This window comes from Charadrius vociferus, unplaced genomic scaffold, assembly GCF_000708025.1.
Source record: "Charadrius vociferus isolate BGI_N301 unplaced genomic scaffold, ASM70802v2 scaffold62, whole genome shotgun sequence".
Classification (NCBI taxonomy): Eukaryota; Metazoa; Chordata; class Aves; order Charadriiformes; family Charadriidae; genus Charadrius; species Charadrius vociferus.
Genome location: NW_009647419.1, coordinates 5325390 through 5339499, shown reverse-complemented (window position 1 = coordinate 5339499; position 14110 = coordinate 5325390). Strand labels below are relative to the sequence as shown.

Below are 14110 nucleotides of genomic sequence, written 5' to 3'. Positions count from 1 at the left end.
AAGAATGCAAATTCAGAGGCAAAATTTCTCAAGTGCTCTAGTCCCATGGGTAAAACCAGCTAGTAATGAGAATATGAAGAACAGTAATTCCTTACTCAGTGTAGTGCCGTTAGCATGGTAGGCTTCTGTGCATTGTCTGTGGCTAGCCTTTTGCGTCCTACTACCGTCTACCTCACCAGTTAGTCCTTCAACATCACGTACCATATTTCCAGTGTGTACCTCCCTTTTGGCATCAGCAATATTTTGTAATGATTCCAGGCCTCAGGCAATGCAGACTGTTTAAGCACCACAGACAGAATTGCTTCTTGACCTGGTCACAATTTTTCCACCAAAACACATTTTCCAGAAAATAACTCTTTTTCACGGGTAACCTTTTTAACATTGTGGGTTTTTTTTTTCCCCCTGGAGACACAATGGCACTTTAAAAGCTTTTAGCAGAAGTCGGGCAAGTTGGCTGCCTGGCTAAAGGTGTGACTGCCTGATGGGCTCACAATCTGGCTAGCTTCTTGGCAAACTGGCCAACTTCCTTGGCTTCCCTGCTTGTAGCTGAGCAGGTATTTTGTCTGGCCAGTGGACCACGGTGTTCCCATTTGCTGGAAACTTGGCTGCTGGTGTTTTGTCCTAAGTACAATGTTAGCAGCCTGGAATCTTACACAAAGCAGAAGTTGGTTTGGTTGGGTTTTTTATTTCCGCCACCACTAGTCACCAAGAATATACAACAGTAAGTTGTGCTGTTGCATCCAAGTAGAAAGGTCTTTATATCACTTTTGACCAGAATTTCTATTTCAACCTGTGTCTCAAGATGGTGGCAGTAGTCTGCAGTCATTTCTGGTGTGGTCTAAAATATGACTTATTTTCATTAATTGATTGATTTTTGCAAGAGTGAAAAAGAAGATGAAAGCCCCTGTGTGCCCTCCCTTTTTCTCCTCATCTTGTGATCTATCAATATATTTCAAAAAGTGTCCTGGCTTAGACTCTTGATGTTGAGAAAGTATTAGAATTTTTCCTCATTCCCACTACATGTGAATGCATGTGATGATCTTGTCTATTATTGTCTATGTAATGAAACATCAGTGCCCCAAAGGCACTGGTCATTCATCTACTTATGCCAGCATTCTTGACACTGTCTTGGATTCTTTCAGGCAGTTTTTTTTTTGTGCATCAGCAGCAACACATGAGACAGCATGCCTTCTTAGATCTTTTTCAAATGATCCCTTAAAAATTGCCTCTATTTGTCTTCACTACACAGTTTCTAGAATTTAAATGTAGCTAACTGACAGCCATTTTGACACGGAGTACAGGGATGTCATATTTTAGAGGCTAGGATCACTGTATTCCCAATGAATTTGCATGTGTTGTTTTTTCAGGAGATAGGACTCTGTACATCTGAAGTGTAAAAATGTTTAAAGGCAGTCACTTTAATACAGATTTTACATTCAATTTGTCTTGCCCAGCCCAGGAATGTATTTTATATCTAATTCATATAACTCACATATATTCATGCAGACTATGATATACTGTAAACATTCAATGCAGTTAAAATGAAAACTTTTTGACCACAGTCCATCTCCTTGGATCTTCTAAGATTTCCAGTGTCAGACAATACATATGACATGCATTCCTTCCTGAAGAGTTTGCAAAGAAATTACTAGTGCTCGTCCAATTTCTAGCAAAGTGTATTTGGTTTCTTTATTTATTAATGGTCTTTACAAATTCAGTTTGAATTAATTGGGTAGCTTTGGCTAGAACCTGGGCCTCCTCTTCTTTCACCACAAAGGTAAAGGAGGATGTGACAGACACTGGTTTTATCTGACAGCCTGGGAGCAGAGTGTTTACCAGGTCTGTGAGTAACCCTGCATTAGCACCGCAACTCCACTTTGCATAAAACATTTAAATATTACAAAAGAAAGACCACAGAAAAGTGTCCAGGAATGAGCCTCCACCTGATGTGTGGTAAACTCCCTGTAAGGCTGGAGCTCCAATCTTTGCTTCTGCAAATGTTTATCCAAAGTGAAAGTGCATCAGCAGATAACTGGAGAGTGGCTCTTTAACCACGTGTGGTGATTATGCCACTTTTCCGGGAGGTGAGCAAAGGAGACAGAGGACATAGTTGAATCTGGATAGCTCCTGTCCTGTGTAAGTGCTACAGCCCTCAAGATACTGAATAAAGGGGCAACTGTCTCCCCAGCAGCAATTCTGAGAACTACTCCCCCTCTACATATTTATACTTCTGCTTCTGTGATAATTCTTCAAATGAAATATTTCGTGTTAGCTAGAACATGACACGTCAAATAAAATCAATTTCTAATTTTTGTTTGGCAAGAAGATTCAAATTCTGCTTGATCCCAGCTGAATTTCCCCTCAAATTTTTATTTGACTGCCAAGCCACAAAATCAATTATTTGGACAACCATTTAGTAGATGTGTCTGATGAAATTGTTAACAACAAATCACACTGTTTTTCTGTGTCTCTGTAAACAGATAACCTCATTGCCAAACAAATATTTTTAACTATTTACCCTCCCTTTGGCTCCCTTATTTCTGTGAGATTTCAAGGACAATCACAATATCCAAACATAGCTTGTCCTTTTCTGCTGGGTTTTCTGTGCTCAACATGTGGTACCCTCACAAGACCTGGAGAACAATCTGTGTTTCTATGGGCATTTTTAGAAAATGTATTTTCTCATTATGTTGCGTGCACCACTGAGGAGACAGGTATGTTTCATTTCATTTGTAAATACAGAAAATGAGACATAGGTAGGTAGGTCGATCGGTGGCTTGACTCTACCCAGGCAAAGCTTGCAGAAGTAATAAGCGTGTAGAGTCAGATGTTCTCTTATCTTCAGTAAATTTAAGGAGTTAGCCGCCCTCAGAGGCTAGTTTCACCCCACTTCAGCTAAGATACCAGTAACTGATCACAGCCACAGTAATGGTCATAGCAGTGCAAACTAAGCAGACAAGTCTAAATGTCCTCTAGAGGGATCTAAAGCTGCCCACACTCAAATAGTTCTGCTTTTTCAGCCAAATGGGCAGCAGCTGCTAGTTGTGGGGTGGTAGTTGGAAGCTGAGCAGTGAAACTATTGTACAAATGCGTATACCCTAATGTTTGGTCTCAGACGTTAGACCTCACTAGCAGCATGAACTGATATGGTTATGTTACCAGAAGCACTGCCTGGGAACTGATGCAACAGCTCTAACAATCCAACAACTGCAAGAAAAGCGGGTAATTCAAGGCTATATTGGAATTATATCTGCTTCCACAAACCTGTCTGCTCCACCTGCATTGCAAAGCTGACCATCAGCCCAATCCCTTTGTTTAAAAGACTGACCTCAGGAGTTGTTTCAGACAGTTACACAGATTAACTGAGCAGATGGTTTTAAATAAACATCCACCCAAGTGGTTAACATGTGCTAATCAATCCAGCAAAGCTAACAGTCTTGTCCTTACATCTTTTCCCATCCAGAGCGGCCAGAGGTCTGTTCCTCTGAGTGGTGCAACTTCTGCAGTGCTCAAAACAGGTACCAACATAAACTCTGGTTTAGCAAGGCAGTTAAGCATGTGTTTAAATATCACCGCAGCAATCAGATTTGAACCTTGAATGAAGAGCCTTGTTCAATTAGAACAACACAGGAATTTCCATGAGAAATCAGATTGAACATCCAGCTGGTCCAAGCCCACCTGAGACTGTGGTCAGACCAGAGGTTTACAAGGCAGGCAGAAGAAGCCTGCAGCAGGCAGATGGAAATCCATCTGCTCCAGAGTGGTTTAAGTACTGGGCTCTAAGATCAACGATACTCTCCTGTTCTTTTAGTTTATTTCCTAGTTTCCTTTTTCTAGACTGCTTGCCATATTACATGCTTTCCTCATGTAGCTCCTACTTGCCTCCAATCTATGAAAATGTCAGTCTTTCCAATCTGTCTTCCTGTGAGAGGTTTTGATCATTTACCATGCTTTTCCGTTCTCCATTCTGGATTTGCCACAGCCTTTGCTAAGGGGCTCGCCGTGGCCCTGTGGCGGTCCCTGGGCATCCCATTTGGTGGCTGGCACAGCAGGGTGCCTCTCCGCTTGTAATTCTTGCTGGTAAGCAGAGGGGTCAGGGAGAGGGGTGGAATTTCCCAGCCCCTTTTCATCACCATGTGTCATCTTATTGCTGCAAGCTTTGATCCTGAAAACCGTTTGTAGTTAAACATGTAAAGGGGTTTTGAGTAAGTGTGCATTAGAGAGAGATATAACTTGAAGGGTGCTGGGACCCTAGGAAATTAATGAGGTTTGGTTTCTCTGAGACAATTAATAAAATTGCAGATAGGTCAGCTCAACAAGCATGTACAATTTCAGTTCAATTTGCATTGGTCTCAAAGCAAATGCACGTGAGACCTTGGAAGGCATACGCTGAAACTGAGTAGGGTTCAGGCACCTTGAGCTGATTTAAGTTTGGGCAGCCTTAGTCTTAACTTCTCCTTTCTCTCCTTCCCAGCTCCATATTCCTTCCGCCTTCCTTGTGCTAGAACTAATATTTGTGTATCTGCAATATGATCTGTTTTGTGAGATGATCTGGTTTAAAGACAATCACTTCTTTAAGTTATTTTTTGGAAACTGCCAAGGCCACTTGCAGGCCTGTGGACCATATAGAATCTTTTTCCATGGTAAATGGGATGTAAAAGCTCCATAGAATTTGAATTCACTAGCCACAGAAGGACACTGTCTCCCATCTCTTCCATTCAGCTGTGGGAAGATTTAACCTTCTAAAACTCCCTATTCTACTTAGTGGTATGCCTAATTAATTTTCTCTTAGTGTTTGGAGCTGCACTGCATACGGGAGCACTGTATCTTCAGAGCAAACTCTTACAGCCAGAATCAGACCATACTTTTGGCGAGAGGCCACTAGAGCGGGAGAAGCAACAAACCTATTTATAATAGGCATTTTGTCCATCAGAAGAATGTCAACAGACAAATTACTGTAACCTGCCTGAACCGGCTCAGCCCTCCTGCAAATGAAAGCCCAGATTGTATTGGGAGTGTTTGTTTTGTCATTTTTTTAAATAAATGAAGAAATCAATGGTGTATTCACAGCAGCCAGTAGAGCAAGTAGTCATTTTAGATGGACAGCCCCAGAACCCTTACTGCTGGCACTAAGTGACTGCAGTTCTGCCTGGTATCAGCATTAATCCTACCTGGGTAAACACAGATTTGCCTGAGTCACAAATTTAAGCTCTATCAGCTGCCATGCTTTCATCTACTAGTTTCAGGAATGTGGTTTCTGCACTGGATCCATCTGGAAATCACCCCCCCAAGACAGATTGCTTGTCAGTATCTCCTTAGGGCTTGTCTTCAGTGCTAAACGCTGCTTTTTCTACCTTTTTTTTTTCCTTAACCTTGGGGTAGCTGATGTACATCATCTATCCAAAGATAAAAGGAAAGGTAAAGAATACCTGCAGCCACAAGAACACTTGCAGTGGGACAGGGGAGAGATGCTGGCTGTGGGGTAGAGCCTTAGTACAGTAGGACTTTGTGACCTTTGGGACACCTGGGAGCTGTCTACCATGTCATCTCATTCATGCTGGCACATGCGCTGGGGGAATGAGACTGGGGGCAAAGGCTGTACCATGCGCACAAGAAGCACACACATTTTTTTAAATCGTTATTTTGGAGTCCTGACTTTTCCATTTTGAACTGTAAAAAAGACATCAGTTCTGTACTTTTCACACTGTTTCACACACAGGGTAGTCTTTGTTTTCAACTACATTGAGGCCCTTCTGTACCTTTATCTCGGTCATTTTATTACATGATAGCCCTTCCTATTGACAGAGAAGTAGCTTGTTGCTGTTAGTATTTTCAAGGCAGTGCACTGGAGAGGAACACTGAGTGGAACAACGTTGTTCAGCTGTTCCAAAGCCTCAGACAGAATCCCGAAACTTCACAGTGCAAATATAAAGGGCTGGCATGGTCAGGCCACCGGATCCATCAGCAAGCCCTGACATATTTGGCCATGTTCCACTAGCAAGACACAGAAAGAGGATATCCTATGAGTCTCTTACAGACATATTTAGATATTTTTCTGTTCAAATCATCTTCCCTCCTTGTGGAAAATACTTGCCTCTCAGAAAGCTAGGACTAATGCTAAAATTTTTGTAACTCACATTAGAAGGTGAGGTCTTTAAGTTTAGCCAAGAATATATGATGATGATGTACCTTTGTGTCTCAGATTTTGAGTTGATACCACCATGTCCAAGGGAGGTAGAAGATGAAAGTATTAAATCTCCTTAGTTATATTAAATTAATCAAATTAAAGTAGAAGACTGGGAAGGAAAAATAAGTCCATTACACTGTCTTAAGTCATGCTAACATTTTGCTTTCTCAGTGTACTGACACTGCCAGAAGATCTCCCCACTCCAAACTTTTGCGGAGTCTCCGTATTATAGGATAGTTTAGCAGCTTGCTTTTTAGCCTGCGTGTTTGCATATCTCTCTTTGACTTCAGCTTCACTTTGCATGCCATCTTTCCCTCTTCCACGCCCTGCTCTTTCCCCTCAACAAGAGATGCAAATACCAGATAACTGACAGTTCAAGAACTTGTGATCACCACTGGCTTTCATGGTTGGAGGTTGTTATTAAATGAGACATTAGAAATCCCCAGGCATGGAAAATGTGTAGCTAGCTTGGAGTTCAGGGCTCCCCACAGATCTTATGCCTGGAGACCTGAGATTGCTTAAATGTTAAAGTTCCTGTCGCTTCTGACTGGGAAGGCGACCTCGAAGTGGTCACTGCTCCTAACCTGCAGCTGGGCAAGTTTAAACAATCCTAGTCAGAAGTGTGAGTTCTCTCTTTGATCTCTCTGAATTGTTAATTGTTTATCCTCAATTAAATATTTACTTTGGACTTGTTTTCTAATCTAGGGCTTTATGCCGCATAACACAGGTGCGGACTCTTGCCATTTTAAGACCTCTGACATTATTTTCAAGATAAGCTTAAGTTTTAGTGTCTTGCAAAAAGACTGAGGCTCCTAGACATGCAAATAATTTCTAAAAGGAGTCTTAGGCTTCTAAGTTACTGAGGTGTGTTTGAAGACTTAACCTCTTTACAGAAAAGAAAACTATAATGATTACACAGAATACACCCTGATATATTGTACGTTATGAGTGGCTGTAAGGATTTAGCTTAAGTCAGTAGGCAATTAACTGAAGCTAAATCAACACAGAGAATGTTATGTCCACTCATCAGTTTAACATCACTTTCTGTACAAATATGAGTTACTTGCCTGACACCTTTATAGCTGTGTGAGTATAACCTTACATAAGGAACTGCTCTGAGAAAAGCGAACAGCTCTTTCAGTGACATCAGCCTCTAGATCATCATTGCTATAATGTCACACTGCACCCTAAATTAAATAACTATTTGGTGCCACACACATTTAGAATCAACACTGGTGTGATACAATACGATCAGCCGCCACTTCTGGGAGTTCTGAAGTTCTTCCCAGCAGAGAGACCTCATTTTACGCAGACTGCCACATTCCCAGCAATGGCACTCAGGGACAGCCCTTGAGCAGAGCTGGCTGTCAGAGCTTACAGTGCTTGACCTGGAAGACAGGAAGCAAGGAAACTTTTAGACCCCTCGTTTTGAAACGACCCATATGGCAAGGCAGGGTTGACAGCAGGGGACCTGGGAGCCTGGAAGGTTAAATGTGAGCCACCAAGTCAGCACTGGGGCACTGACACAGAGCTATGGACCTGGAAGCTCAAGTTCCTGGTTATTTCCAGACCTATTGGCTGGACTCTGAGGAAGCTGCATGTTGCCATTGGATCCATCCTGCATTTCATCAGAAGCGCACTGAAAATATTTTCATAGAACCATAGAATGGTTAGAGTTGGAAGGGACTTTAAAGATCATCTAGTTCCAACCCCCCTGCCATGGGCCGGGACACCTGCCACGAGACCAGATTGCTCAAAGCCCCATCCAACCTGACCTTGAACACCTCCAGGGATGGGGCATCCACAACTTCTCTGAGCAATGCATTCCAGTGCTTCACCACCCTCACAGTAAAGAATTTCTTCCTAATATCTAATCTACCCTCTTTCAGTTTAAAACTGTTACCCTTAGTGCTATTGATACACTCCCTGATAAAGAGTCCCTCACCATCTTTCCTGTAGGCCCCCTTTAGGTACTGGAAGGCTGCTATAAGGTCTCCCCGGAGTCTTCTCTTGTCCAGTCTGAACAATACCAACTCACTCGGCCTGTCTTCGTAGGAGAGATGCTCCAGCTGATCATCTTTGTGGCCCTCCTCTGGAGTTGCTGCAACAGGTCCATGTCCTTCTTATGTTGGGGGCCCCAGAGCTGGATGCAGTACTCCAAGTGGGGTCTCACCAGCGCAGAATAGAGGGGCAGAATCACCTCCCTCGACCTGCTGGCCATGCTTCTTTTTATGCGGCCCAGAATGTGGTTGGCTTTCTGGGCTGCAAGTGCACATTGCCAGCTCATGTTGAGCTTCTCATCAACCAGCACCCCCAAGTCCTTCTCCTCAGGGCTGCTCTCAATCTATTCTCTGCCCAGTCCGTATTTGTGCTTGGGATTGCCCCAGCCTACATGCAGGACCTTGCACTTGGCCTTGTTGAACTGCATGAGGTTTGCACATGCCCAACTCTCAAGCCTGTCCAGGTCCCTCTAGATGACATCCCTTCCCTCCAGCATGTTGACCGCACTGCACAGCTTGGTGTCGTTGGCAAACTTGTTGAGGGTGCACTCAGTCCCAATGTCCGTGTCACCAACAGAGATGTTAAACAGCACTGGTCCCAATATTGACCCCTGGGGAATGCCACTCATCACTGGTTTCCACTTGGACATTGAGCCATTGACTGTGACATTTTGAGTGTGGCCATCCAGCCAATTTCTTATCCATTTTGGTGAAACATTTTGGGATTTATGAGTATATATTTTCTAGTAAAACCCTTTTACACTGCAAATTTCTCCCTACTCTCAACAGTTAAATTTTCACAATTCCCTTTTGTTATATTCACACAGTCTGTCCCAACATACTCGATTCATTTGACTCTCCTTGGAGAGTGCTTGGAGATCACCAAAAAATTCATTTGCAAGGAAGAAGGACAATAAAAAATTAAAGGTAACCTTCACAAAGATTCTCATCTTTCTCTGCCTTTGAGGTCTGAGTAGATAAGGTTACCTTATATATGTTAATGACACTCTGCTTCAGCATCACGTCACCTCCCAGAGATTTTATAGCTAATCCATATATACTATTTCCCTCCCGATAATTCTTGTTAATTTTTCTATCTGTCTTTAGACCATTGCCTTCCCCAAACAAGCATGCTCCTTTTTTGAATTCTGTCCATCTAGCATATAATGGGGGATACTATAATAACATAATATACCATTAATATAATAAATGTTTTAAAACAGTTACTATTTTATATGTATGGTAAGATTTAATGTATTTCCTGGTAAAAAATAAGTATAATAATCATTGTGCTGACTCATCAGTAGTCTTGAGCTTGAGAATGTGTGATCTAAAAGGAGAACTTATTAAAGCATGTAGGTATTCATTTATTCACTGGGTTCTGATTCAGCAGAACTCTTTAAGTACTTACCTAAATTGCTGTGAACCAAAGCACTTTATCTTGGATTAACTCAAGGTTTTAAATACATTTCTTTTCAAGAAAACACTTAAACTAAATATATCCATAATCAAATTGAATTAAAATTCCACATTAACCAGTATAGCCAACTGGGTTTAAAAGGAATCATGAAAAAGTCATTTGGGCCATGTTTCCACCCAGAAATTGTACTGTTCCAACTATCTTCTAAAGCACAGATGAAGATATATTGGCAGTGAAGTGTTTATATCAGAGTAGTTCACTACCACATGAAAAGCAGTACGTTATATCTGCTTTTTTCAGTTGCATTTTTCCTATAGGTTTCAGCTATGTAGTTGTGCTGGTAAAAGTCATGCCTCAAACCAAAATATTATGCTAATACCAATAGCCCACACTGGAAATGACAGAGAAATGAATAAACTCATCTGTCAAAGACATCATGAGGTTGTGAAGATAGATCTGGATGGAAAAATACTTGCTGTGCCTGAAAAATGTTCCTACTTCTTAGTTAACCAAAGGGTTCCCAAATGATTAGGCTTTTTGGGGGTAAACGCAAATGCAGTATATTGCTCTAAGAAAATAAAATAAATAATGGCGATAGTAAAGACTGAAGTAGGAGACTAAAAGAAGATACGGGTTTATAGCTTTATTTATATTGTCAACGTCTTTCATGCCCTGGTTTCTGTTTCCATTCACATATTGCGAATGGCATAAACATTAGACAGTAACTGAAGAAATGAAACAGGAGCGCACCCGCAGGAAGCAGCGCTGTAACAGAGCAACCTCATATGATAAAGCTGTACTGCAGTAGGAGGTAAAAACAAGGGCAGCTAGCAACAGCCAAAAACCAGCTAAGGACAGAGAGTACCCATAACAGCACATCTTCTGCAATAATCAGTGGACAGGATTAATATTCTTTTTGACACTTTCTTTTTTTAGGGTTGAAATTTTCAAATAAAGTAGCATACCCTGACCTTAAAGTGAATTACAAAGGGAAAATAATAGTTTTTCTAGTTCTCGTGAGGTTCCGGAACTGAAAGGAATTGTCAATGCTATTTTTTTAAGACTGGTTTACCTACAGGATTCTCTAAGGATCTTGGAGGCTTTATAGTGAGCTTTTTATTTTTGTTTATTTGAATTATTGGCATCAGCCTCTGATTAAATAATGTGAGAGAATAAGAAGGAAGGAAAAGTAAAGTCTTTAGCAAATACTTTTTTGTCTCCTAATTCTTTAAAGGGCATTGGAATTGGCATTTTTCAAGCTAGTGTCCTGGTTCCGGACACTGAATTTTAAGTAGGCAGAAAAGTCCCCATCACCTCAGTTAATCAGCGTTCATTTTTTAGTTGGCTAATGTCCTATACCAGTTTCTGCTCCCTGGTATAATACTTCTTCTAAAATTTTATCATTCTTAAATTTCTATTTATATTTTTTTCCTAAAAAATAAACCAACAAGGTAGAGAATCCATCAAGTCAGAGGTATCCTTTTGCTCTTTATTTTAAAAGGAGAAAGTACTGAAATGTTTTTTGTGTTATGATTGAAGAAGAGTCTTGCAGGTATTCTTTTCATTTCCCAAAATTTGTTGGGAATCTTTGAGATTAAGATTTTAAAGGCCATGTGGTAATAGAATTTGAGGTAAATACATTTCATTTAATCCAAAACCAGAACAGTATGAGGGAGATGCCCCTGGAGAATTCGTCAAGTGGTTTAATCAGTTCCTAACATCTTACATTGATTAATGTTCTTTTATCTGACAGGGAATATTCATCTATATAAACCTACACTATAAACCTAGGCCTATAGGCATATAGGCAAAGCCACATTCATGGCTCCTAGTAGTAGCTCTGTGGTTCCTAAGAGGAATTTGAAAAGCCTAGATGTGCCATTACAGCTACACAAACTATAATATGATCACTAAACATGAAATGTAGGATGATGTCTAATAAGACCTTTATTGGAATTCTCAGCCATATAGAAACTGAAAATCATATTCGGAAACTGATTTATAAACATGTGAGTGAGAGGTGTTACATTTTTAAAATACGAATATCTGGAAGATATTTTTGTTTCCATGACAAGAGTTGAATTCTCCAAGGTTAGGTGAAGTATCAGTCCAACCACCCAATTTTATCCTGGACTGGTTGTGCAAAAATACTTTCATTTTTTATTATACTACAGAAACTGCTAATACTGAGAGAGAGTTGGCAGACTCAAACCTTAAGCCACCTTATTTTCCTACATTCATCTGTGAAGCTCAGAACTATGTGTTTGTCTGTCCTCTAAGCAAAAAAATATTTTAAAAGATCGGTGCCAGAAACCCAGCACTCATGCAACCCTTTGCTACCAACTTGGTGCCAATGGGTGGCCAGTGGGACTGGTGACACACTTCCTTTCTGAGCACTGACAATACAGAATTTGAATAGTACATTGCATAACCTGAAGATTTGCGTTCCAAAAAATAGAGTAAGGGTTGCAATGATGAGCAAGCTGAAATCCAAAGACCCAGAGTATGAAATTAGCTGTTCTCATAGGCCGCTACAGTTTGAAAAAATTGCCAGTCTTGCTGTCCCACTCACATTCCCAAAACGTGACAAGTGAAAACTATCTTGGGCAGAGCTCCACAGATCCATTCTCAATTGGCTACGCACTGTTACAGCTCCAGAAGTAAAGTGATCACAGACAGATATGTTCTGTGCATCCTTATCTATCTATCTATCTATCTATCTAAAACCATATAGGGTTATAATTTGATGTGATAAAATCCCATTGTGGGCAATGAATGCTATAGAACAGTTTTCAGATTCCCCTCTTAACTATCTGTAATACACATATGAATCCATCTGTGAATGCAAAATTCATTTACCCATGCAAATTGCATAACTGATTGAACAGTTACCAGACTTGTGTGCTTAGGTGGGGGATTATTTTAACATCTACCTCAAACTGTGTGGATGCAGTGTAGGCGTTCTGCTGAGTTTATGACTAACATCCCTCAGGGGAGAGCTATGAAAGGGAGAAAATAATCTGTCAAGAACATACTTAGCCTGATTAGTTTGAGCCTAAACATTTGAGCAGTCTTTGAACCAGAGCCGAGATGGTTCCAGGAACCTTCTCTAAGACAAGCGTCTCTGACTACAGGTTCAGGATTGGTGTCTCTTCCTTATTAAAGGAACATATTGTACACGTATATTATATTATGCTGGATTTGGAAAATATTTTACAAGTATGTAGTATGTGCATGTTTAGAAACTTAAATACTACATGCACTATTTTCAGACAGTGTTGTGTATTTAGGGCATGACCCTGACTCAGGAGGCCACATATGGCAGGGTTTGTTTGTTTTCCAGTTCCATTGCTTTTTATGTTTCTGCTCGCCACTATCATGTCTAATTGTTCCTCTTGCTTTATACATCCACTGACTGCACGCGTCTTCTAAGACAGGGTAAGACGGTCCATCTCTATGCAATGGAGGAACAAAATAGTTTTGTTGGTGTTTTTTTTTTTTAAGCGTTGTTTCTCCTCATATGCTGGACCTTGAAAGGGGAATGTACCTTCAGAAGTGACCAGCGCCCTTCAAATTCTTATCTAAAGGAATCCCACAGGAAACCTTGGAGCTCTTACAAAAATTTGGACTGTCTGTTATTTGTCAGATTTACAAGGACAGTAGTCTTTGGCTATCAAGCCCTCTTGGAGCCACCGACTGTCCTCTCTCCTTCTCCTTGCTTTTAACTGTAGAGGTAAGCATTGACTTAAGTTTGCTTGGTGCTATCAATCTGTAGTACAAACAGGTTAACTATAAATGCTGGCAAGATCTTAGCTCAGTATTAGCCCCGAAGCCCTGACATCAGCGCCTGGTTATGTCAAGTAACAGGCTCTCTAGCAACTGACAACAAACATTTGGACCCAGCCTTTACTGGGTGGGGAAACTGTAAGAGCATCTTTCTCACAGTAACAAGCGGTCTGCTATAATTTCCCTGATTTGTTGGTCAGAGCCTTTAATGGTTGCACATCTCTCAACATCTTCTTAGTTACAAAGTTCCTGGTATTAATTTTTCTCCCATATGAAAAGACCCATACACTTCCTATGTGGCTGGTTCTTGTGACAAGCCAGAAACTGAAGTAACTTCTCTGGAGTAACAACCCAGAGGCTTATTATAAAACAACCTTTTAAAGCATATTTCAGTTGTGTCATTGTAATTATATGCATGTAAAGCACCGCATAAACATCCAATGCTTGGGAAAGCTAAAAGGCATGGCTTGTCAGATACAACATGTTAGAATATCTAAGGAGCAACTGAGTTCAGAAACTATCCCTAGAGTATGATAATACAGTTTGGGCTTCTCTGAGGGGAGACAGTAGTATCCCTCCCTGAGTGAACCTGGTAAGCATTCAAAAAGAAGGCAAATAAAAAATTTCAAAAATAACATGATGTAGAACCATGACAATGTGTAACCTATCATTTTGGTCAGGTAAATTAGTAAATGGTGACAGAGAATATTGTCCAGC

At 40.8% G+C, this 14110-nt stretch overlaps 1 protein-coding gene across 1 annotated transcript in view; it reads left to right on the top strand.

The window, feature by feature from the left end:
• The first annotated feature begins 12697 nt into the window (after positions 1–12697).
• KCNK5 (potassium channel, subfamily K, member 5) overlaps positions 12698–14110 on the top strand; it is a 46459-nt gene continuing 45046 nt past the window's right edge. The window contains exons 1-2 of the mRNA XM_009880464.1: positions 12698–12826; positions 13254–13340. Of these exons, the coding sequence (XP_009878766.1) occupies positions 12698–12826; positions 13254–13340 (216 nt within the window). The remainder of the gene's footprint in view (positions 12827–13253; positions 13341–14110) is intronic.